At 36.5% G+C, this 26650-nt stretch overlaps 1 protein-coding gene across 3 annotated transcripts in view; it reads left to right on the forward strand.

Annotated features, from left to right (window-relative positions):
• Positions 1-22182, forward strand: part of Rab28 (RAB28, member RAS oncogene family) — an 84041-nt gene extending 61859 nt beyond the window's left edge. Inside the window, exons 5-8 of one of the 3 annotated variants that reach the window (XM_038343107.2) lie at positions 12300-12403; positions 15170-15247; positions 17275-17353; positions 21300-22182. In XM_038343107.2, the coding sequence (XP_038199035.1) occupies positions 12300-12403; positions 15170-15247; positions 17275-17353; positions 21300-21358 (320 nt within the window). In that variant the 3' untranslated portion in view covers positions 21359-22182. Of the gene's footprint in view, positions 1-12299; positions 12404-15169; positions 15248-17274; positions 17354-20071; positions 20167-21299 lie in introns of all 3 variants that reach the window. The other 2 variants (XM_038343127.2, XM_038343117.2) reach the window with 2 other exon arrangements.
• Positions 22183-26650: the final 4468 nt, after the last annotated feature.

Consider the following 26650-nt stretch of genomic DNA (forward strand, 5'->3'; position numbering starts at 1 on the left):
GAGGAAGGGGAGACCTCAGCAGGTATTGTACTGCCATACTGGGGTGAGGTAGGGCATTGGGGGGTTTGAAGGGAGGCTGTGGCAGGTGATCTGCTACGGAGGTGGGAATGAGACTGGGGAATTGGATGTAGAAGAATTGAGGGAGAGGTAAAGATGTGCAGTTGGCCTACCTCTTTCCAAGGCTGAGCTGGCCTTCAGGTTCCCAGGGAATTCCTGTTGAATTTGAGGGCTGGAATAAAACAATGAGTATGGGGCACGAAAGTTTGGAAGAAGATCTGTGATCCACTGGAAATGGGGAATAGGTAGGCTGCAGCAGGTTGTCTGCTACAGAGCGGGGTGGGGGTAAGACTTTGGGGTTGGATTTGGAGGAATGGAGGGATAGGTGAAGATCTGCAGTTTGTCTGCTTTCCTGGTTGGAGTGGCCTACAAGTTCCCAGGGAATCTTTTCCCCTTATTTTAATAAGCTAAAAACTTCTTTTACCCAATCAATAATTTGAGTGGTTATTGTATTTGAAAATTCTTTTATTTACTTGTTTATTTTGTTTTCAGCTGCATATAACAAGAACTCAATAAGCCTGGTGGAAATACTAATGACCTTATTATTGAAAGAATATTGAACTTTATGAAATCTTAGTTTTTGTTTTTCAATCATCAACAATCTGAAATGGAGATCCTAATCTGAAGAGAATGCTTCCAACAAATATGAGAAGTATTGTCACTATAGGATGTATTTAAACCAGTGGGTAAACAGGTCAGTGTAAACAGGCAAGAAAAGACATTTCAGTAAAAAAGCTAGTGAAAAGGAAAAAAATGTTAAATTGCCTTCCCATCTTTAAACTGATACTAGAAACTAAAGTAGCTTTTTGGATGCTTCAGTGTTCTGTTTTATTCCTGTGTGGAACTCAGTAATATTCAAGACTGTTACTTTGGTAAGAAGGTTAGTAAAGAAGCTCCAAAGTTAAAGTCAAGTTTTTTTTTTTTTATTTTCTTGCGTTAACAATTCTTCTAATATGGCATGATTTACTATGGCATCATAGAAAGACAGCATTAGAGAGTATGCATGGCAGGGTAAAATTAAACACATGCTCACAATCAAATTAATGTATCTCATCTGTCTTCAACTAATAACAATCTGTCATGTTATCTATCTGAGTAGGGGCATAAACAGTTTATTTTGTGTTTGGAGTAACTTCCTGGAGGTAGTTAATGTGACAAGTAGTTTGTTTGAATTGAGTATAACCAGATCAACACTCTAGATGTTTCCTTGATAACCTAAAAATTACTGTTAAAATCTGTACAAGTGCTGTATTTATATTTTGCTTTTACTTCTTTAAGTTTAGTTGTGGCAACTTTTAGACTCATTTCATGGAGAATATTCTGTTGCTGCAGTTATATGTTGAATGAGGAGCAAAAACAGTTGACATTTTGAATACTGTCTTTGTCAGGGACTGGACATTAATAGTGCAATTATTTAGCATCATAGAGCACTTTCCCTTGTTTCAAAGCATGAAATAACTGATTTGAGTGAAAAAGTCATATTAATTATTATTATGTTATGATAGGACATTAGAAAAGAAGTACACGGCAAATAAAAATGCTGCCAAGTTTAAGACCAGGATAAAAAAAATGAAAGTTTATTGCAAACTGTTTTCAGACTTTAAAATTGTACATCACTTAATCTTATAAGCAGTTCTGATTATATTTTGTATATCTAGGTTTAAACCTCTGTTATATTGAATACTCTGGTCTTTGGCTATAATGTTCAGTAACTGTGCAGGTAGTTACTGTGGAAATCATGAATAAGTTGAATGAAATATAGTTTTCTTCCACCTTCCTAATGTGCTTGACTAATTTTATTTTTTTATTTATCTATTTAATTTTTTTATTTTTATATTGAGCTCTACATTTTTCTCTGCTTACCTCCCCCCCCCCCCTAGCCTTCTCCCAAGGTCTCCATGCTCCCAATTTACTCAGGAGATCTTGTCTTTTTCTACTTCCTATGTAGATTAGATCTATGTAAGTCTCTTTTAGGGTCCTCATTGTTGTCTAGGTTCTCTGGGATTGTGAATTGTAGGCTACTTTCCTTTACTTTATGTCTAAAAGCCAGTTCTGAGTGAGTACATATTAAATTTGTCTTTCTGGTTCTGGGGTCTGGGTTACCTCACTCAAAAATATGTTTTCTAGCCGGGCAGTGGTGGCGCACGCCTTTAATCCCAGCACTCGGGAGGCAGAGGCAGGCTGATCTCTGTGAGTTCGAGACCAGCCTGGTCTACAAAAGCTAGTTCCAGGACAGGCTCCAAAGCCACAGAGAAACCCTGTCTCGAAAAACCAAAAAAAAAAAAAATATATGTTTTCTAGCTCCATCCATTTGTCTGCAAAATTCAAGATGTCTTTATTTTTTTCTGTTGTGTAGTACTCCATTGTGTAAATGAACCACATTTCCCTTATCCATTCTTTGGTTGAGGGGCATTTAGGTTTTTTCCAGGTTCTGGCTATGACAAACAATGCTGCTATGAACAGTTGAGCACATGTCTTTGTGGCTCAATTGAACATCCTTTGGATATATACACAAAAGTGGTATTACTGGGTCTTGAGGAAGGTTGTTTCCTAATTTTTTTGAGAAATCGCCACACTGACATCTAAAGGGCCTGTACTAGCTTGCATTTCCACCAGCAGTGCAGGAGTGTTCCCTTTAGCCCACAACATCTCCAGCATAAGTTGTTATCAGTGTTTTCAATTTTGGACATTTTTGCAGGTGTAAGATGGAATCTCAGAGTTGTTTTGATTTGCATTTCTCTGATGACTAAGGTTGTTGAACATTTCCCTAAGTGTCTTTCAGCCATTTTAGATTCCTTTGTTGAGAGTTCTCTGTTTAGGTCTGTACTCCATTTTTTTTATTGGGTTATTTGTTCTTTTGATGACCAATTTTTTGAGTTCTTTGTATATTTTGGAGATCAGACCTCTGTCTGATGTGGGGTTAGTGAACATCTTTTCCCATTCTGTAGGCTGTCATTTTGTCTTGTTGGCCATGTCCTTTACTTTACAGAAGCTTTTCAGTTTCAAGAGGTTCCATTTATTGCTTCTCTCAATGTCTGTGCTACTGGGGTTATATTTAGGGAGTGGTCTCCTGTGCCAATGCATTCAAGCATACTTCCCAGTTTCTCTTCTATGAGGGTCAGTGTGGTTGGTTTTATCTTGAGGTCTTTGATCCATTTGGACCTGAGTTTTGTGCATGGTGATAGATATGGGTCTATTTTCATTTTTCAACATGTTGATATCCAGTTATGCCAGCACCATTTGTTAAATGTTTTCTTTTTTCCATTTGATATTTTTTTGCTTCTTTGTCAAAAATCAGGTATTAGAAGGTGTGTGGATTAATATCCAGGTCTTCGATTCAGTTCCATTGGTCTTCCAGGACAGGCTCCAAAGCTAAAGAGAAACCTTGTCTTGAAAAAAAAAAAAAAAAAAAAAAAGACAAAAGAAAAGAAAAGAAAGAAAAAAATTTAAAGGTGCTGGTAACAATCATTTATGTATACAACATGGTAGCAGAACAATTTAATGTTTATGATATCTGTGAGATTGTGACATTTTTATCATGTACAATTTTTTTCTGAATCCTTTATGAATTTAAAAACAATTAACACTGAGGTGGCTAGTAGAAGCGCTTGGAATTAAACAAGAACATTTGAAAGTTTTCTGATATATTTTACTCACAGGGATTGGATTTGTGTTCCTAAATATGTAAGCACAGCTTGGTGTCTGTATAATGTTACTTGTTTGTGTATTTTCAGGAATAAAGTTTGATGTTTTAAGGTAGGGTTTTACTATGAAGCCCTGGCTGTCCTGGAACTCACTCTATAGACCAGGCTGCCCTCAAACTCAAAGAACCTCCTGCCTCTGGCTCCTAATTCCTGGGAATAAAGGCTTATGCCACCATGACTGGCAAAAGTATGTTTTTATGTTTTTTTACTGTCACATTTTACTTCCTGTCCAGGGAAGAACTATGGTTACATTCAGTCCAGATTTCCTTTACATTTGCTTTAATATAAACAATTAGGAAATTAATATAAAAATTATTCTTTTAAAAAAGATTTACTTCTGTTTTTATTTATGTGCATGTGTTTATGTATGCCATGTATGTACTGGTACCTGCGGCAGTCCCTTGGAGTTGGTGTCATAGGCAATATTGATCTGCAGTGTGGATGCTAGGAACTTAACTAGATCTTCTAGAAGAGCAGCAAGTTTAATTATCTGATGAGCCATCTCTCCAGTCTGGGAACAGTTATTGCTTAAGTAAGAGATCTCATCATCTTTCTTGGTCAGTAAAGATCAACAGTGGAGATAATCTGTTCAGATATAAAAATTTTTTGCTGTAACTGGAATTATACACTATTATTCTATTGATGACTGGCATGTTTCAAGTAGCCTGATAACTACATGTTGTAAACTGAGACAGAATATTACTAAGAAAGAGAATTACAGATCAATCTCACTCATGAACACTGATGGTAATATACTCAATAAAATACTGACAAACTCTATCTAAGAACACAGTAGAAAAATTTCCACCGTGATCAAATCATCTTTATGCAAGAGATGCAGGGATGATTCAACATATGAAAATCTGTCAATGTAATCCACCATATAAACAAATTGACAAAAAACCCCACACGATCATCTCATTTAAAAAACAAAACCTTCGACAAATACAACATCTCTTCATGATAAAGGTCTTGAAGAGAGCAGGGATACAAGAGACATACTTAAACATAATAAAGGCAATAGACAGCAAGCCAATAGCCAACATCAAACTAAATGGAAAGAAGCTCAAAGCAATCCCACTGAAATTAGGAACATGACATCTTGTCCACTTTTTTCATATCTATTAATTGTAGTACTTGAGGTTTTAGCTAGAGCAATAAGAAAACAAAAGGAGATCAAGGATATACAAATCAGAAAAGAAGAAGTCAACCTTTCATTATTTGCTGATGATTTGATAGTTTACAAAAGTGACCCCCAAAATTCTACCATGTAACTTCTACAACTCATAAACACCTTCAGTAATGTAGCAGGATACAAGATTAACTCAATAGAAAATAAGTAGTTCTTTATGTGATGATAATTGGGCTGAGAAAGAAATCAGAGAAACATCACCCCTCACAATAGCCACAAATAACATAAAATATTTTGGAGTAACTCTAACCAAACAAGTAGAATACCTATATGACAAGAACTTTAAATCTTTGAAGAAACAATTTGCAGAAGACACAAGAAAATGGAAAGAGCTCCCATACTCTTGGGTAGGTAGAATTAACATGGTAAAAATGGCAGTCTTATCAAAATCAATCTGCAGATTCAATGCAAAGTCCATCAAAATTCCAGCAAAGTTCACAGACCACGAAAGAACGAGACTCAACTTCATATGAAAAAGCGAAAGACCCAGGATAACCAAAACAATCCTGTACAATAAAGGAACTTATGGAGGCATCACAATCCCTGACTTCAAACTTTACTACATATCTACAGTACTAAAAATAGCCTGGTATTGGCATAAAAACAGACAAGAGGACCAATGGAACCAAATCAAAGACCTGGATAGTAATTCACACACCTTCAAACACCTGATTTTTGACAAAGATGTAAAAAATATCAAATGGAAAAAAGAAAGCATATTTAACAAATGGTGCTGGCATAACTGGACATCAACATGTTGAAAAATGAAAATAGACCCATATCTATCACCATGCACAAAACTCAGGTCCAAATGGATCAAAGACCTCAAGATAAAACCAACCACACTGACCCTCATAGAAGAGAAACTGGGAAGTACGCTTGGACGGATTGGCACAGGAGACCCCTTCCTAAATATAACCCCAGTAGCACAGACACTGAAAGAATAAATAAATAAATGGAACCTCTTGAAACTGAAAGCTTCTGTAAAGCAAAGGGACATGGTCAACATGACAAAATGACAGCCTACAGAATGGGAAAAGATGTTCACTAACCCCACATCAGACAAAATATACAAAGAACTCAAGAAGTTTGTCATGAAAAGAACAAATAACCCAATAAAAAAAATGGAGTACAGAGACCTAAACAGAGAATTCTCAACAGAGGAATCTAAAATGGCTGAAAGACACTTAAGGTAATGTTCAACATCCTTAGCTATCAGAGAAAGGCAAATCAAGACAACTCTTGAGATTTCATCTTACACCTGTAAGAATGGCCAAAATTAAAACATATGACAACTTATGCTCGAGATGTTGTGGGGTAAAGGGAACACTCCTCTGTTGCTGGTGGGAGTGCAAGCTGGTACAGCCCCTGTGGATATCAGTATGACAATTTCTCAGAAAATTAGGAAACAACCTTCCTCAAGACTCAGCAATACCACTTTTGTGTATATACCCAAAGGTTGCTCAATCTTACCACAAGGACATGTGCTCAGCTAAGTTCATAGCAGCATTGTTTGTCATAGCCAGAACCTGAAAACAACCTAAATGCCCCTCGACCAAAGAATGGATAATGGTAAATTTACACAATAGAGTACTACACAGCAGAAAAAAATAACGACATCTTGAATTTTGCGGGTGAATGAATGGAACTAGAAAACATCATATTGAGCGAGGTAACCCAGACTCAGAATGACAAATATTACATGTACTCACTCATAAGTGGCTTTTAGAAATACGGCAAGGAAAACCAGCCTACAATTTTCAATCCCAGAGAAACTAGATAACAAAGAGGACCCTAAGAGTGACATACAGGGATCTAATCTACATGGGAAGTAGAAAATGGCAAGATCTCCTTAATAAATTTGGAGCATGGCATCATGAATGAGAATGGCTAAAAGGGGAGGGGAAGGAAGGGAGAGTAGTAGGGAGAAATGTATAACTCAATAAAAGCAATTAAAAAAACTGAGGCAGGAGCTCCTTCATTTTAAAGGCTGAATAATAACCATTTTGATCCTACCACATTTTCTTTATCCATCCACTGATGGAAATTTGGGCTTCTCTCTACCTCTTGGATCTTGTGTCTGATGCTGTTATGAGTATGGGTATGCAAAAAAATTTTTTTTGAGACCCAAGTTTTAACTGTGGCATTTGTGAAGTGAGACTGATGAATCATATGGTAGTGAGTTCTTAGATTTTCAAAATATCTTCCGTATTGTTTTCTGCAACTATTGTGGCATTCTGTAGTTCTCTCTTTGTGCACAAAAATTTCAATTTTTGCATGTTCTCACCAACACATATTGCTATTTTTTATAGTAGTCATTCTAACATATGTGAGGTAGTCTCTCTGCCATCTTTTATGTCTTAGATCATACTATCTCACCTTGGAAGAAATGTCTAGAAAGTCATTTGCACTTTTTTAAACTGAGTATTTTTTCTGTTGTTTGTGTTGTAGGATTTTCAAAAAATATATTAAATCAAAATACAAAATATCTTCTGCATATTAATATTTTATCAAATATTTAATTTGTAGATATCTGCTATTTTGCAAATTCTCTTTGCTTTGTTGATTGTGAGCTTTGATGTGTAAGTCTTGTTGAGTATAATGTAGTTCCATTTTGTCTGTTTTTCTTTTTTGCTTCTGTGTTTTCAGTGTCATGTTTGAGAAATTCATATTATTTCCACTGTCTTGAAGCTTTTTTCAGTTTCCTTTTAACAGTTTGAATTTTGAATCTCACATTCTGATATATAATCCATTTTGAGTTTTTTCTTATGTATAGCTTCCGTCTGCATTCTTTTGCAAGTAGATATCTAGTCTTCAGTACCATCTCTTAAAGAGGTTGTTCTTTCTACACTGAATTGTCTTGACCCTTTTGTTAGAGATTGTTTTGATATTTGAGTGAGTCATGTGGGTTCTCTGTGTTGTCTTTAGAAGGCTCCATGTTTAGCAAATGTAATGGCACTCTCAGCATTTATTTGAAGGCTTATCTGATTCTTCGGTCATTCCTGTTATGCTAAAACAGACTCTAGAATAGTGTTTTAATGAGGAGAAGTGGCGGTCTGTGTCCCGACGGCTGGCTAGCTTAGCCCCGAAATAATTACAGAGAAAGTGTATTAATTAGATTACTGCCTGGCCCATTATATCTAGCCTCTTATTAGCTAATTCTTACATCTTGCTTTAACCCATTTCTGTTATTTTGTATGTTACCATGAGGTCGTGGCTTACTGGGAAAGATTCAGCATATCTTACTCTGGCGACTCCATGACAGCTCTCTCTGTCTGCCTTCTTCCTCCCAGAATTCTGTCCTGTCTACTCCAGCCACCTAAGGGCTGCCCTATCAAAAGGCAAAGGCAGCTTCTTTATTCAACCAATGAAAGCAACACAAATACAGTAGGGCCTCCTACACCACTTTCCCTTTTCTGTTTAAACAAAAAAAGAAAGGATTTCACTTTAACATAGTAAAATTACATATAACAAAAGTTATCAAGCAAGAATTACAGTTACATTTTTTATATCTATTTTGTCATTTAGCATAACAAAGGGAAACTATATCTATTCTTCAACTCCATCAAAGACTCCAGAAGGATATAATATTACCTAAGTAAACAAGAAGTAAGCAACTTCCAAAACTCTAGAAATGACAGACATCTCGCTGCCTGTACAGTCACCTAAAGTTCTTTTGTACTGTTGGGGCATCCATCTTCAGCCTTCAGGCCCATAGTATCCAGCAGACTTTTCCATAAAGCAGGAAATTTCAAAGACAGTTCAGTCACTTTCTTCTGTGTCCTGTAGAATGTCTGGCAGACTCTTTCATGAATCAGGAACCCCTAAGGAACATCTCACCTTTAGGCAAGTTCAGCAGTCCTCCCTCTGCAGGTTCTTTGTGTTCAGTTTATGCAACAGTCCAGGCAAGAGCAGTTTCTTGCCCAAATGGCTAATCAACTCCTTAAGGATCCTCTTCGATTCCCATCTTTCTCTTGAAGTAGATTGATGCTGCCAGGAGCAGGCGTGTCTCATTGTCATGAGAAACTCTAAGTTATTAAAACATTAAATGCCATATTCTATAGTCGTTGAAAGATATGAAGAATGCCTATCTAACTGAAATATATCTCTATATATCTAGAAAATCTAACACGACTACAAGCTTGACTATTAATGATGATTATCCATTAACAACCTATATTTCCTAATTAAACATTACATTTTAAAATGAACTACACAATCACAATACCTTAATCAAGATAAGTAATACATATACATATAACAAAATTGACCTTCAACTTCTATCACTAAAGCAAAATCCATACCTATGCAAATTATTCATATCTATATCATTTCCCCCTTTAAATGTAAAAGAACATTTATAAGCAATATTTGGGAATATGGGTGCAGTTTTTTCTCTCCAAACTGCTTCGTGCTGTATGGGGGCGCTGTTAATCAAGTCTTTCATGGTGTATCCTATATGCTAGGTTCCTCTTAGTCAGCAGTTGAGTGAAGTAATTTTTTGAGGGTGTTTACAGCAACCTTTCAGGAGGGCGTGGTCTACCATACCATATTGGTATAGAAGCAATCCACAGGATCTCATCCTCTGTGAAAACATAAGAACCTCTTTTCCAAAGCATCATATCCTTAGATCCAAATTCTAAAGTCAAGGTACCTTTATAGTATACATGCTGGATTATCTTAGCCCATACAATGAAATTTCTGTCTGTACTTAGCTCCTTTACAGTCAAAAAATTCAAATAAAACACAATAATACATGTAATCCAGACTCTGTGAATTTTCCATTTTTACATGGCTTATTTTTATTTTATTACTTTATTCTGTCTCTTTAAAGACTTTACCCCCCCCCCCTTTAAAGCTTTAACTTTATTTTATGGCTTTTTAATACTCATTTTCTTCTCTCTCCCAAGCCTACATATGTCTATCTAACACTATGACCAATTTAGAGGTTTTTTTATGTCTGAATCTGTCCTATTGCATTGTCTTTAATTTTCTACTCTCTTGAAGAGCTTTTAAAATGTTAAGCAGCTTGGTTGCAGCTGCTCTGGGTGTTGGCTCCACCACTCTCCAATTTCAAAATGGTGTATGTACCATTTCTGCTAGCTCTGGGGCTGCCAGGTAGGAGCCACACTCAGCACTTTAACTCTGAGACAGCCTTTTATCTGAGTTACAGCCAAATCTGCCATGCAGAGCACTGTGCAGCCTGGCCTACTGTGAATCTGTAATTCTTTACTATCCAGGAGCATGTCTTAAAATGCTAAGCGCTTCTTAAAAACTTTAGCTTGCGCCATGTAGGGGTAATATGGTACTGTCTGTTTCCTGCCCAGTCTAAACCTTAGCTGTGCTGCTGTTATGATAATTATGATAGTTCCTGCCTGAGTTCAGCACAGTTCAGCATGGTGGAGCCATTTTGTGCCCCTGAGCTGTGCGCACTCAGCAGTTCACATTGCCATCAAGCAAGCTGTAGCACTTACTGACAAAACCCCATTCAAATACTCTGTCTCCCCCAGGAGCCAGAGGTCGCGCTGGCGGCACAGCCCAGAAACTGGTATTTCATAACTGCCACTTTATAGTAGACCTGATCCCGCTGCCTACCCAGGCAGGGAGTGCCAAGCCACAGGCATGGTCTCAGGTACTTTGTTCCTGACCCCGAGTGGGCACAGAATAGCATCGCAATTAATAAATCTTAAAACAGATCATAATGGGAAAACTGCTGTTGGTAGTTCTTGGACTAGTGCTATCTTTTCTGAATTGTGTTTTTATCCTAGTCAAAAGTAGACAATATATTTTTAACTATGTTGAGAACATACAGCATTTTTTCTGTATTTCTCTACAGAGTGCCGTTTCCCTTGCTTTCAACATTGAAAGAAAATCTTGTAAATACCAAAAGTTGTCCTGTTCAAACTATCTCCCCTTTAGTCTAAATAAAAAAAACCTACCACACTGCATAATTAGTTTTAATACCTCATGTGATGGTTAATCTTGATTGTCATCTTCAGGGGAATCTAGAAACACATAGGAGACAAGCTCCTAGACACGCCTATGAAGGATTATTTAGATTAGGCTGATTGAGGTGCCCACTGCGATGACACCATCCCATGGGCTAGAGTCTTGGACTGAATAAAAGGGAGAAAGACAAGATTCATTACTTTATACATGAGTACTGTATTTACATCATTTTCCTACTCCACCTCCTCCCAGAAGGCCCTTTCCTCAAATTCGTGTGTTCTTATTCTTTAGTTATTTTTGTTACACATTGCTTTAAAGCCCAAGGAGTATATCTTGCTCATTATTCTCAAAGTGGATACTTAGTGATTTATAAATCAGTTGCATCTTGAAAGTGAACTGTGGTTGTGAATATATTAATATAACTATGGAATATAAAATATTTCAGAGTTGTTCTAATTATTAAATTATCCTGTAAGTAATTAAACTATTTCTAGCCCTTACATTTGTTTTCTCTCTTTTATTGATTTTTATTGAGCTCTACATTTTTCTTTGCTCCCCTCCCTGCCTCTCTCCTCCCCCTTCAACCTTCCTCCAAGGTCCCCATGCTTCCAATTTACTCTGGAGGTCTTGTCTTTTTCTACTTTCTACTTCCCATGTAGATTAAATCTATGTAAGTCTCTCTTAGTGTCCTCATTGTTGTCTAATTTCTCTGGAATTGTGGTTTGTAGGCTGGTTTTCTTTGCTTTATGTTTAAAAACCACCTAAGAGTGAGTACATGTGTTAATTGTCTTTCTGTGTCTGGGTTACCTCACTCAAAATAATATTTTCTAGCTCCACCCATTTTCCTGCAAAATTCATGATGCCATTATTTTTTTCTGCTGTGTAGTACTCCATTGTGTAAATGTACCACATTTTCCTTATCTATTTTTTGGTCGAGGGGCATTTAGGTTTTTTCTAGGTTCTGGCTATGACAAACAAAGCTGTTATGAACATAGTTGAGCACATGTCCTTGTTAGCCCTTACATTTGTACATCCTAACTTCACCTCATAACTGTGCTTTAATGCACTACATTAAGCAGGTTTGTTTTGAACTTTGTCATGGTGTGTGAATTTATATAGGTGATGCTATAGTAATAGTAACACCACATAATTTTAAACATATTGCCAATCTTTGTTCACTCCTCATTGGCTGATTCTGAAAGAATACCATATGAAATTGGTATATTTATTAATCACAGTTTATCAGTGTGGAAACTGAGGCACAAAGAAGTTAAAACATTGCCTAGGATTACACAGTGGGAAAAATATTGGAAAGTAAATAAAATTTAAACATGTTAAAAATACTTTTATTAATTCTAATACTGATTTTTGTTGTATCTTTAACTTTTTTTTTCTAGTTGACTTGGAGCATATGCGAACAGTAAAACCTGATAAACACTTACGATTTTGCCAAGAAAATGGTTTTAGTAGCCACTTCGTTTCAGCCAAGACAGGAGACTCCGTAAGTAAAAAAGTAGAGTGTGTTGTAATTGATGCTTTGTCTTCAGTTGTTCCGGGAGTACACTTCTGATTCCTAATGAGGAATACTGGATGTGTTTGGAAGGAAGAAATAAATAGATCAGATGAGAATGCTTATTTTGGATAGATTAATTTTATAGTTGATTTAGTAAGAATTATAAAGTACACAAGTCACCCATAACCCAGCCTCCAGAGACATCCATTCAGAGTCCAAGAGGATTCTTTAGTGTTTTTCCTCTGAAGGCCTTACTGTCATTACTGCTGTTTCCTGTGTGATGGGTGTTGCATTATTCTAATTATCTCTATTGTGTTGGTGTATCATTTAAAGCTCATGTCATAGGTCTCAGTCTATATAGATATTATGTGGTAGAGATATGGTTTGTGAGCCCAAGTAGTGATATTCCAGGCCCACTATTTTAACCATATCAAATGTTCACTAAACATTCAGATCCTTGTCTAGAAATAGTTTTATAGTGTGCTTCTTTTATTTTTTTTTATCTGTAAAAAACTTCCCATGCCATTTAGTATTATAAAGTAAATTTAGTCATTATTAAATGTTCAAAATATATCTAATCATGCCCTATTGTTGGACATGTAGGGTTTTCTTTTCTAAGTTTCAAACATGAGTTTTATTATCAAATTTTGATAATAAATTTTGATGCTTCATTTCCTTCCTTCCCTCCCTCCCTCCCTCCCTCCCTCCTTCCTTCCTTCCTTCCTTCCTTCCTTCCTTTTTTTGAGACAGGGTTTCTCTGTGTAGCTTTGGTGGCTGTCCTGGAATTATCTCTGTAGACCAGGCTGACCTCAAACTCACAGAGATCCACCTGCCTCTGATTAAAGGCATGCACCACCAGTGCCTGGTGCTTTATTTTCTTTAGGTAGACTCTTTGACAGGGGATTGAAGCATGTTATTAGATGCTTACCAGAAAGACTAGATTAACCTATTCTACAGAGCAATTCTATTTTACAGAGTTTCCTAATAAGATTGCTATGTAAATCCTTGTAATACTAAGGATTTAATTGTTCTTAAACCTTTGCTAAAGTTGTAGAGCAGTACAAATAAGAATACAACAATAGCAACAATATAAACCTCACTAATTTTGAATTTCTTCAGTGAGTGTTTAGGTTGAAATTTATAAAATTTTATTAGCTATCCACTTTCTACTTAACAGCATATATTTTTATTTGCTTAAAAATACTATTCTCATATTTCATATTATAGATAAGAACAGATTGTTACATGTCTTGCAAATATTTATCACTGTCCAGTTTTTTTTTTTTCCTGAGACAGGGTTTCTTTATGTAGCTTTGTCTGTCCTCAAATTTGCTCTGTAGATGAGACAGGCCTTAAACTCATAGATCACTTGCCTGTGCCTCCAATAGTGCTAGGATAAAGACCTGAATCAACACTCTTGACTGCTGTCCAGGTTTTGTTTGACTTAGTTTTTTCTTTTTCTTTCTTATGGTGCTAGGACTCAAACCCAGGGACTTGTGTATGGCTGTTAATTAAAAAAATTGTTTACGTATTTATTTATTTTTAATTAATGTGTATATGTTTGTCTATTTGAGTCTTTTTATGTGTCCCACATGTGTGCAGGACTCCATGGAAACTAGAAGAGGATATAAGATCCATTAGAACTGGAATTAGCCTGTAGTTATAAACTACCATGTAGGTGTTGGGAAATAACCCTAGGTCCTCAGGTGGAGCAATATTTTCTCTTAACTTCTGATCCATCTTTCCACTTCCCAAGAAATAATTAAGTTAGTAAAGTTGGGACTTATATTCAGTAAATGATCCTGAGATGAATTGGGGTAGGAACCTGGTAGGACAGTTACGGAGCATAGGTAAGTTACATACCAGAAATGGTCAGGCCTCAATCTTCTGAGATTGTAGAGGACCTGGGAAAAGCCAACCACTTCTGAAAGACTGTTTATAGAAATGTTCATAATGTATAGCTGTAATGGACTTTATCATTCCTTTACCCCAAACTGATAAAATACAGTAAATAGTACCAAGTTGTTTTACTTAAGAAATAATGGGGAGTTTTGACATTGATAAGAGAACCAAAAGTGTTAATGGTTTGGAGAGAAAGACCTGTTAAAACAGACTAGAGCCAGCTCAAGAGAACAGCATAGAACTGACAGTCAAACACCAGTACAATAAAGTATACATGAATTTACTTTCATTTTCTTCAGGAATTGTGGAATTTTATAATGCTTTTAGATGTGTTGGCTTGTTTTTTACATTTGTCATTGTAATTAATATGTTAAATCGTTAAACATGGGGCTGGAGAGATGGCTCAGCTGTTAAGAACACTTGCTGCTCTTGCAGAGGACCTAGGTTTGGTTCCCAGCATCCACATGGTGCCTTTTAACTACCTATAAACTCCATTTCTAGGGAATCTGACAACTGCTTCTGACTTCTAGAGGTACCAGGTACACATATACTATGCATATATATACACACATGCAGATAAAATACTCAAACACATAAAATAAGAATAAATCATTAAAAATTCTTTAGGAACTTTTTTAGTAGATGCAGATTTAGAATAATTCAGCGAATTACTTGGATTTTCAAATTGTGGTTTAGTCCTTTAAAACTTATTTCATTTTATGTGTTATCATATATGACAAATGGGCCATTTTTGGAGTACTTGTTGTTTATTCTTTTGTAGAAAGTTCAGTGTATTTGAAGGTAACTGAAGCATGCCTGCTTTAAATCATTTAAACCTATTTTGTTATGTAGGTCTTCCTGTGTTTTCAGAAAGTTGCTGCAGAAATCCTGGGAATCAAATTAAACAAAGCAGAAATAGAACAGTCACAGGTGATTATCTTAAAATTTATATTTTAAAAAGTAACAAATTTCTTGTGACATTAATTTTTATGCATCGATTCTTTCCCATTTATTTTATGTATAAATCACTAAAACCTTGGAAACAGATTATATGTATAATGACTGTTTATTGTAAATCATGAAAAAATAATTTTTATAAAATGATGATATTCATGTAATTTTTGTCCCATTTGGTGGAGAAAAGGGAATAAAAATTTTATTAGTTCTTTCTTAATGGATTAAGGTTCAGAGAATCCTGTCTTGTATTTCTTCTTGCTTGAGAGAAGACCTCACTCTGTATGTAGCCTCTGTTGGCTTCCTCGTGCCTTCCCCTCCCATGTGCAGGGATTTTAGACCCTGCTTGTACTTTTTCTCTGGGGTTATCTTTTTATCTTTAAAATATATGTAATAATATTATTTCTTCATATTATTTTGTTATTTTAATAACATTATTAGTTACTAAAGTTACTAGACAATCTCATAAGTTAATATCAGCATCCAAGAACTTAAAAATGCCATTGTAACTTCTCTGTAAATCATACATTTCATAAAACAAAGACTTTGAGTAAGAGTAATCTGGTTAGAAGCAACAAACTTTTTTTTCTAAATTCCTCTATCTACCATTCCATGCAGCTAAAAACAATTGTTATCTTTTCACATCTTTCAATATTTACTTGATTATTTCATAAATTAATTCTGTGATGTACTCTCATGGTTACACCTATGTGAATGTGTTAAAGCAGTTAGAACTAGCTCCCTTTTCTCTCCCAATAGCCCCCTTTTACTTAAGTATCATATGTATTTGTTATATATGTATGAATATATATAACATATGTATATATTATATATTTCATGCCAGATATTTTCTATAGAAAGGTGTATGAGAGAAATAGGATTTCTTTGTGATTCTTATTTCTTATTCCTCTTACTTAATATGCTCATCTCCAGTTCTATCAGCTTGCTTGGAAATGGCATACCTTCATTCTTCTTTTTTGGCTGAACTTAACTACAAAGTGTACATGCATCTCATCTCTTTATCTGTTCACCTGTTGCTTGATACTTAGACTGATCCAAAGTAATGTCTGTTATGAATACTTATTCTATAAAAATGGGTGCATAAGTTTCTGTGTAGTATGTTGAATTAGATTCCTTTGCATGTATTCCAAAGAGTGATATAGCTGGATTGTATAGTAAGTTCAGTTTCAGTTTTTTGATTTTTGTAGTGGCTTTCTCTAGTTTATATTCCTACCAGCAGTTTATAAAGGTATTCACTCCCATCCTTGCCAGAATTAGTTTTTTAATCAGTAGCCATTCTGACTGGGATGAGATGGAATTCAGTGTAGTTTTGGTTTGCTTTTTCCTGATGGTTAAGGACACTGAAAGCATTTTCATGGATTTATTGGTCATTTGTACTTCTGTATGTATCTCTGATGGCCTAATTGTATATTCCATGAATAGTGCTACATTCCAATTCCATTCCTACTTCCCTGTTTCATGAATAGTGCTAGAGTAAACATGGATGTGTAGGGATCTTTATAGTATGTTGCCTTACGGAAGGTAGTATAGCTGATCATATGGTAGGTCTATTTTTAGTTCTTTAAAGACTTTCCATACTGATTTTTTAGATTGTTTGGAATAACTTATATTCCAACCAGCAGTGCATGGTTCACTCCCCCTTTCCACATGCTTACCACATTTATTGTCTTTTGTTTCCTTAAATGGTAGCCATCTTGACTGTGGTAAGATAGATCTTACCATAGTTTTGATTTGCATTACTCTGATGACTAGGATGTTGATAATTTTTTTCATGTTATTTTTACTTGCCCATTTACAGATTGAATTTTTTGTTTGATTGGTGTTTCTGTTTGTTTGTTTGTTTGATTTTAATATATTGTAGATAAGAATTCCTTATTAGAGGTATAGCTGGCAAAGATTTTCTCTCATTTTGCAGGCTGTCACTTCACTCAGTTCATTTACCATGCAGAAACTGTTTCATATTCTTGATGTTATTTCTTTAGTTCTTTGCAGAAAGTCCTTGCCTCTGTATCTTGAAGAGTCTTCCTTATATGTTTCCCTTAAGAGCTTCAAAATTCCATAGTAAGTTCTTTGATCCAGTTTGAATTGACTTTGTGTAGTATGTTTTGTGCAGGATTAAGGATATACTTTCATTCTTTTCCTTGTAGATATCCACACATTCCATTCTTTTTCTATCAACTCCTTAAATTCATGTTTTCTGACATGTTAAAACTTCTGAGTGTGGTGATGTACACCTGTAATCCCAGCACTCCAGGGACGAAGGCTGTCTGTTCTTTATGTGTTCAAGAACAACCTGTTCTATATAGCAAGTTCCAGACCTGCTAGGGCTACATAGTGAGATTCAATCTCAATTGAAAACATGTTTTTGAGATCTTAGACACAATGTACTTAAGTCTTATGCTTTATAGAATAGGAGATTGTGAAGACTGAGGACATGAAACCTTAGTGCAAAGCTGTGAGTGTTACTGACAACATATAGTGGTCTGTTGTATGAAAGACAAGAGATTTATTATTACATCATTAGTGTTTACTGTAAAAATTACTGTTTTTAAACATGCTGCATACATGTGTCATGTGGTAACCATGTACTTTAGATATATTAATCAAAAATTTAAGGGGCTGGGCATGTGTGAGGCCCTGGATTTGATCCCCAGTGTGATAAAATAATTGTTTTTAAAGTTCACAGATGTTTCTAAGATAGACTTCAATAGTACAAAAGCAGAGATCCCCTGCTGCTTGTGTAAATGTCTACAATTCCTAGTGATTCATTTTTAATATGTAATACTAACAAGTGTTTTAGCTTTCAGTGTCTTTATCTCATCTCCTGTAATGGTAAGTATTATCTGGTTTAAGATGCAGCTGTGTAATTAACCAGATTTAACTTTAACACTCTCCAAAGAGTCCATGTATTTTTACCTTTGACTCTCACTTCAGGTAGCTTTCTTGCTCAAGCTCTTGATTGGCCACACTTCTATCTGTAGCATATCTTGCAAATGTTCTTTGAGATGAGAATGAAGATGGTGTTCACCGATGTGGCTCCTTTCATCCTAGGGTCACTTCATTATTTCCTTCCACTGACCAAAACAGAGAAGCATTGACTGTACATATGGTTCAAGAAATAAAGGCTGGTGTTTAGTAGAGGTTTCTCTTAAAAACATTAAAATTTGTTAAATAAGTCATATAGTGTCATTCTACCTACTATGCAGTTTTGTGATATGGAAATGACATTTTTCTACTTACAATAAGTGAAGCTTTGAATTTGCAGACATTTTTTTTGGGGTGCAGCTTCATGTTCAACAGTCAAAATCCCAAAGAAAAGTTACCTTGTGGGTTATTAATTAATTTGACAAAATGAATGATGAAAGCTAGTCATTTATGATAGTTAGTACTTGACCCCTATGTCTTACAGACAGGTCAGTAATCTGACTGGATTTATAAATAGGGCATAAACCAATGTTTTGTTTGATCAGTGACTTATTTGCTGGAGGTGAAAATCCCTTTTCTTCATTGTAATCCATAGTTTGTCCTGAAACAGTTAGGTTGAGGGAGTCAGGTTATGGCATACCTCTCATTGATGTGCCCTGCTTGCACCTCATCTGTCAGTTGGCCCTGCTTCTGTTGGTAGCATCACACCAAGTGCCTGGTAAATGAAGACACTTGTCCAGAGGTTAATACTGCTCACTAGAGAACCTATGTAGAACTTAACTAACTTCACACATTTAAATACTACAGTGGCTTGATCACTTACTCTCAGTGTTTATCAAATCTTTATTAAAAATATCTTCACTTAACAGCCACTCCAGTTAAATATGTTTTCATGTGTATGTTAATAAGTGACTATATGGGGTTAGGAAAGGAGAGCCTTCTGAAATCAGGTTCATGCAGCCATGCAGAGAGTATTCTTCATTTCAGATCTAAAGATGTGTGGTTATAGGAACTTCTCTATACATGGCTATCCCACAAAGACCTATAACCAAGGAGAGAACAACTATTGTATAGTACCATGGTTTTGTTTAGTTTCTTGAAAGAAACAGCTGATGTACTTTAATATTGTATTTCATGTTTTTTTTACGTGACCCACAACTTTTGTTGTGGTTTGCATTTGTTGTTGTTGCATTTGAAGTGATTTCTATATGAATTTGGAAATATGGGATCAGGAAGAGTGGGAAGTAAGCATCAGAGGAAATCATTGGAGAGTATTAAGTATAAATATGAAATTTCTAAAGGGCACATGTCTACCTCTGATTTTTGAAACAACAGAGTTTCTGTCCTTTGTGTCCTTAGAGCATTGCACTCACTATCAAAGCACTTAACTGGTGTGACAACTGGTTGTGTGTTCTTTGCCCACTAGGTCTATAATAACATGTGAATAAATCTTTCAGGTGGTTTGCTTATGTACCCCTAACACAGAGTGGCTAACAGTAGAGCATCAGTAATATTTGTCAAAGGAAATGAATGTATACGTCCATTTCATTTTAGCATAAACAAGTGCAATAACTCTTTATAGTCCTCTGTAGCACTGAGAAGTTCAGGGGCATCTGTTTCAGTGGTTGAACAGAATTATAAAGTATAATACTTATTGGATCTTTCCTACTTCTCTTTCCTTTTATGTGTAAACATCCTGCTGATTCTTTTTGTGACATGTTTAAATTCATGTGTTAATTTTCTTTTTTCTGCTTTGGTGTTCCTTTCTATTGTCAGTCATTAAACATGCTTTTCATTTGTCTTTCTCTCTTTTTCTTTCTCCTTCATTTTGTTTATGTTGTACGGAATTGACAGCGTATTGTAAGGGCAGAAATAGTCAAGTACCCGGAAGAAGATAATCAACACCCCAGCTCTTCTCAGAGTAGAGTCTGTTCAGTACAATAGTGCAGGTACTTATGGGTGAATTACTGCCATTTGGGGGTGGGGTGGGGACTAGTTATCTTATCCTGTTCTTCCTTATGAAAGAACATGATAAATAAAATGACAGAAGTCATGATTTAGAATTTTGAAAAGATGGTCCTTTGCCAAGAAACTTACAAATTAAGCAAGAAATTGAGAACAAATTAAAATATCATTTCAATTACTTTCAAACATATTGATCTTTATGAGTGTTTATCACAATACAGAGGATTGAAGCAGTTATTTTATTGGTAATTCCTATACCACTTTTTCCTTGAAATAGATGGTAATTAAAAGATTATTTTAAATTACTTTAAAGAAAGGCTTGAACTGCCCTTCTCTGTTTGTATGCATAGATTTAGTAAAAGCTGAAAGCAATAGAGGGTTTGTTTTAATTTGCATTTTTACTGAGAGATAAGTATTAGACAATTTACTAAATTCATTGATTTAGACTGAGTGTGAGATGGAAGGAGGAGTGAAAGTATCTTTTGGTTTAAATTGATTTACAGGCATGGATAAGAGGTGATTTTCTAAATTCCTCACTATGTCAAATTTTATTGGAGTCATTATGCATAAACCATAGTGAACTATTTCGAAGTAAGTATTTTGAGAGGAATGTTTTGAAAACTGGAAACGTTTTTAACAGTGGGGTTGCTCAGGTCACTCTGCTTTCTATGTGGGTCCTTTAAAACACACTCCTTTTCTAAATTCACAGAGTTATATTTAAATGTAATGACTATGAAAGACTAAAAAATAATGAGAACCTTAGCAATGCTGAGGTCTTATCTGTTTACTAAATATGCATGGATGATTTTAACTTTAACTAAAGTTACAACCAGGATTTAAATCTTTATATTGATTTGTGAGTTTTTAATAAGACTTGTGATAATCTCAGTTAATGCTAAAAAAGGCATGACTCATAACTGAATTGCTTCCTTAAAAAAGAAGACAAATAAGAAAAACCTAAACATGGTTATGTATTAGTTCTGACCAATTGTTTTCAGTACCAACTCCTGTTTCATCTATGATGTTTGTTATTAGAAGTTCACCAGAGTTCAGAAAACAAATGGTGTTCAGGAACTTTTTCTGATATCCTGATAATATCTCTTTTCTTTCATGGCAGAGGGTGGTGAAGGCAGATATTGTAAACTACAACCAGGAACCCATGTCAAGAACTGTTAACCCACCTCGGAGTTCCATGTGTGCAGTTCAGTGAGCACACACTGTATTGATAGTTTTGGTTGTTCTTCCCCAGGATTGGACCCAGACTGTAAAGGAACATGTTTTATCAATGACCATTTCTGTAGTCAGTTCATTCTTTCCTCCTGCTCTGCTCCTTCATCCTTAAGTTGCTTCATAGTAGCAGGCAGCTCCCTGGACTGGAAGGAATTCGGCTTTGGGACCTCACATTTTAAAATCTAAATGAAGAGAGTCCATTCTCTGGACTGAGACTGCCTCCTCGCTCCAGAAGAACCATGTGGCTTCTTTATGTCCTCACTTCTTTTTTCCTAAATACAAAAGAATATAACCAGATGTGAAGATGTTCCAAGCTTTGATCATCATTTTATAACTGAACTCATGTATGTGAAAGTGTACTTCAGAGTACTGATGGTGACAGTTACTCAAGAAGGTGTTCCTTTGCTGGCTATTAAGAGAAAATATACAAAGCTTCATTTAATTGAAAGTGCTTCAAATGAGGCTGTAATAGAAATATTTTTTCATTTTTAAAAGGAATTTAACTTGTTTATATTGTAGTTTATAATTCACAAGTAGTATTTGATATTGTATTTTATTACTGTATCATGGTCATTGCATATTTTATCACATTTGGCTTAGATGCTTTATGAATTTTAATAAATGGTTCAGCTGATCCTCCACATGGATCTCCTACAGACTGCATGAGAATGCTTTCAGATGAGTCATGGCATCTTTGGATCATTGTGGATCAATCATTGTGGACCTGATGTTCAGATGTTTTTCTCTCATAAATAAATTTATTTAAATTATGTTTTCGAGAATTTTTATTCATTCATCTTCCTTTTTGTTACAGTCAAAGTAGATTTGAACACATAGGTAGCAATCCTGAGAAGTCAAGTGTGCAGTCAGTCATTGAAGAGTTCCTAGTTTATTTTGCTGGCCTGATTATAATTCAGAGCCCAAGACCTGCTATTTCTGGGTCTCCATCAGCTCCAGCCCATTTTTCTACCTAGCTTATGTCACTGTTGCCTCTGTGCACATAAAACTGTGGATTCATTCCTATCTGTTGGCTCATACTCTACCCACTGCCAAGAATCCTCCCCTCCTCTCCTATCCTCTTTCTCTTCCCTGCCCTCTTTCGTTCCCTCTCTCTTCTCCCACAGTGTCTGCTGCCTGCTCTGTGTTGGTCATAATTGTGCTGTGTTTTGTGCTAATGTCCAGTGCTCAGCACATACTTGATTCTGAAGTAGGAATAAGCCACCTCCTAGTTCACAGACACATAAAGCTAGCCTCAACTCTACAGCTGAAAACTTAACATCTAGTATGGTTCCTTCCCCTTCCTGTCTTGCAACACAAGGCACAACTTTTATATCTCTGAGTATTCTATTATTTTTATAAGCCATGGGAGTATTCAGTAAATGACAGCTTTGAGTTCTTCCTCATATCCTTCAGTATAAGCAAATTTCCCATCTCTGGAGCCTCACTATAAGTATTTGCAGAAATTCTGGACACCTAAGTTTAGCGATTTTAGAAAAATTCATGTCCTCTATGTCTAAGGAATCTAAATTGAAGAAAGAAAATTTGTCCCAGATGATGAATGTGAGACCTAGATCTGGTGGACATCTGTGTCTGCCTCTGACTGTACTGATTAGGTTGTGGGTTAATATTTTACTTTAATTTTATTACTATTTTAAACTTTTTAAAATATTGCAGCACCCTTTTAAACCCTTTATCCTTGTCTAGCTTGCTGTTCCTATCAGCATATGCCTAATATTTGTAGGCAAGGGTATTTAACAGAAGATAAAGTTGGATAAATGAGATCTGAACCCTTGGGAATTTGGGGGAACTCTTAGGAGAGGTATTTGTTGGTAGTGCTGTTCTAAATGCTGTGATTTAAGCCCATGGCTGAACTAGATTTGCCAAGGCTTTACCTTCAGTTAAGGGATAGGCCATACTTCTTTGGCCCTTTTGTTGGTTTTTACATGTGTATAAGAACTTGAAGACCTTCAGAAGCTTATCATTTTCCATGTGCATGTGATGGTACAAGATGAGCACTGTGAACATCCAAGGACAGCAATCAGAAAGGTCTGTGGGACTGGGAAAATTCTGTAGCTGTCTCTTTAGAAAGTCTGAACTGACTAAATGAGCAGGGAGAGGGGAGAGAAGGGCCTTTGTAGGTTGGCTTGGGAATGGAGGCTTCCAGGCCTTGTCACATGAGCTGTTTTATTTTTATACCAACTGATGAAAGAAGAACCATCCCTGTCATGAAGGAAACTGGAGCTGAGAGTGAGTATCCTTGGTAAGCGGCAGAACCAAGAGCCATACAAAATGTTTTTGATTGAGAACAGAATTGCCTGATACTGATCTTGCTTGCTTTACATTTGCGAAAACTGAGCAAGCTGGGATGTCAGTGGTACTTTTGAGAAGTGGTGATTGTCCTGTGAGGCTCCACCCACTTTCTCTACACTGATCGTCTTGACCACAGAGATGATAAATTAGCCCCCTTTCCCCTTCCATCTTCAGCTCGATTGGGCTTCTATATGTCAGGTAAGTGTGACCAGTGACTACATACTGAGAACCTCATTATAGGTAAAGCAAACATGAGCTGTATGCAGACCAGCTCAGGGGGAGCAGCTTCATTACCAAGTTTCCCTTTACCTTGAGGATTATTATGAAATAATAATGTAGAATCCATGCTTATTTTACTTTGACTGTTAACGTCTCCTGTCTACCATTTTTAATTTATGAAATTATAAGTTTTTCCATCATGTTTTAGACACTTTGTCTCTTGAAGGAACATGCTGTAATGTTTCAAACACATTGTGGTCACTTCTGCCGCTTATTGAGCTTTTGAAAAACACAAAGGTCTTTAGCCAGAACTGGCCATTGGATGCTGCCCCTCAAATGTACCCTCTATTATATGTGGCAAACCGCTCTGGAGTGGTTTTTGGCGTGGCCTGAAGAACTCCTGTGACTGCTTTATTATTCTGGGAGGAGGTAAGCCAGGGCCCTTTAGAGTTGGTCACTGAACAGTAATAGAGCATGATGAAATAAAATACAATGTTTAAATGTTTGTGATGTTTAAAATAGAAAAGGGTTTTCCCATAACTTATGCTAATATGGGCTGCAATGCAGGATGTCCTAAACAGTTTCAAAATTCAAGGAAAAAGAAATGAAAGTCTGTTTTGGTAGTTGTCTGTCCATCAACAGCCACAGTTCTTCCATTCTTGGTGGAATCCCCCTTTTCCAGCCACTCTTAGTTCTAGAACCTTCATTAGTTTAAACCCATTAGCATATAGACTTCATTTGTATTGGTGGTTGTCTCAGAGATAAGCTGATAATTCCTATCAGGACTAATGAAACAAGGGGATGTTTGTCAAGCTTCCTGAAATAGAAGAAGAAAAGCAACAACAACAAAACCCCAAACCAACCAAATAAACAAACAGAAAAACCCAAGAAGGTTTCAGAAGACTTTTCTTACCCAGTGGAGAAGGATGAAAAAGAATGTAGCTCTGAGGACAATTGCAGCACTCATAAGATGACAGAGGGAAGGGAGTGGGGTTCACTGTATAGAAGCAGGATGGGAGGAGGTCGGTGATAATGCATCCTGGGATCAAGCTGGGCTTTGAGCTGTTGAAGAGCATTTGTCAATTTTCCTTATCATTTTTTTCTAATGTTTATTTGTTTTAAAACAATTTTCTTGTATAAGCAAATGGTCTGTACTAGAGGTCTTTGCTTGGATTCTCAAACATATGAAACTAGATCTTTATTTTGCCTTTTAGATCTAGGTACATGCATAATTTATCAAGGTGTAAAATCCATTATTATGATAAAATGTCCCTTATGAGAAGTATGCTTAAAAACAGGGTTTAGATAGGCTCAAACAGGACCAACAGCATAGCACAATTATCATCAAGAATCTGTAATCTTAGGCTACATCACAGTCTGAGCATTTGGGTAGCAGCTGGTCAGCAGGGCTTGTGGCTCTGCATTTATATTAAACTCTCAAGTGATACTTATGCTGCTGGGTTTTGGATTGTAATTGATTTGCAAGAGATTGGACTATGCCCACAGTTTTCCACCTTATTGATTGATCCTTCCTTCCTTCCTTCCTTCCTTCCTTCCTTCCCTCCCTCCCTCCCTCCCTCCCTCCCTCCCTTCCTCCTCCCTCCCTCTCTCTCTCTTTCTTTCGTTCTTGTTCTGTCTGTCTTTGTTTCTTGAGACAGGGTTTCTCTGTAGCGTTGGGACCTGTCTGGAACTAGCTCTTGTAGACCAGTCTGTCCTTGAATGCACAGAGATCTGCCTGCTTCTGCCTCCCCAGTGGTGAGATTAAAGGCATATGCCACCACTGCCCGACTTTTCTTTTAAGAAGATAACAGCATATTCCAAGTAAATTGAGGGTATTTGACGAAAAATGAAATAGTTGAAAGAAGACTATGCTTAGATAATATGGAAGGAGAAGGTCAGAATGAGATGACCAAAAGAGTGGTATTTAGATAGATTAGAATGGACTCTAGGAGAACAGTGTTACACTTCCTGAAGCAGGAAGAATAGGATGAAGTGGAGAAGATTCAGTTTGGCCTAGGAAGGAACCTTCAAATATTTGCTTCCCCAAGATGGATGTTTTACCATATGTGTTGTTGTACTCTATTATGACACAAATGAATGAGAAATACTAAGAGTGTAAGACAAGGAGGAGTGGTAGTGATGAGTAATTAATAAAGGCCTTCTAATCCAGGAAGTCAGGACCGTGAGGAGTGCGTTTACCCATTGAGACGGTGGGACAGATCTAACGGGAGACCACCAAGTCCAGTTGGAATGGAACTGATGGAGCAGGGGACCAAACCGGGCTCTCTGAATGTGGCTGATGGTGGAGGAGGACTGAGAAACCAAGGACAACGGCAATGAATGTGAACTCTGCAGCATGGACGGGCTCACTATGAGCCTTAACCTTCATCTGGCGATGGATGGAGATAGAGACAGAGCCCCACATTGGAGCACCGGACTGAGCTCCCAAAGTTCTGATGAGGAGCAGAAGGAGAGAGATCATGAGAAAGAAAGTCAGAACCATGAGGGATGCGTTCACCCACTGAGACGGCAGGACAGAACTAATGGGAGACCACCAAGTCCACTTGGAATGGGACTGATGGAACATGCGACCAAATCGGACTCTCTGAAAGTGGCTGATGGTGGAGGCTGACCGAGGAGCCAAGGACAATGGCGATGGGCTTGGTCTCTACGACATGTACGGGCTCTGTGTGAGCCTTGTCAGTTTGG

This window comes from Arvicola amphibius, chromosome 1 (genome assembly GCF_903992535.2).
Source record: "Arvicola amphibius chromosome 1, mArvAmp1.2, whole genome shotgun sequence".
Taxonomy (NCBI): domain Eukaryota; kingdom Metazoa; phylum Chordata; class Mammalia; order Rodentia; family Cricetidae; genus Arvicola; species Arvicola amphibius.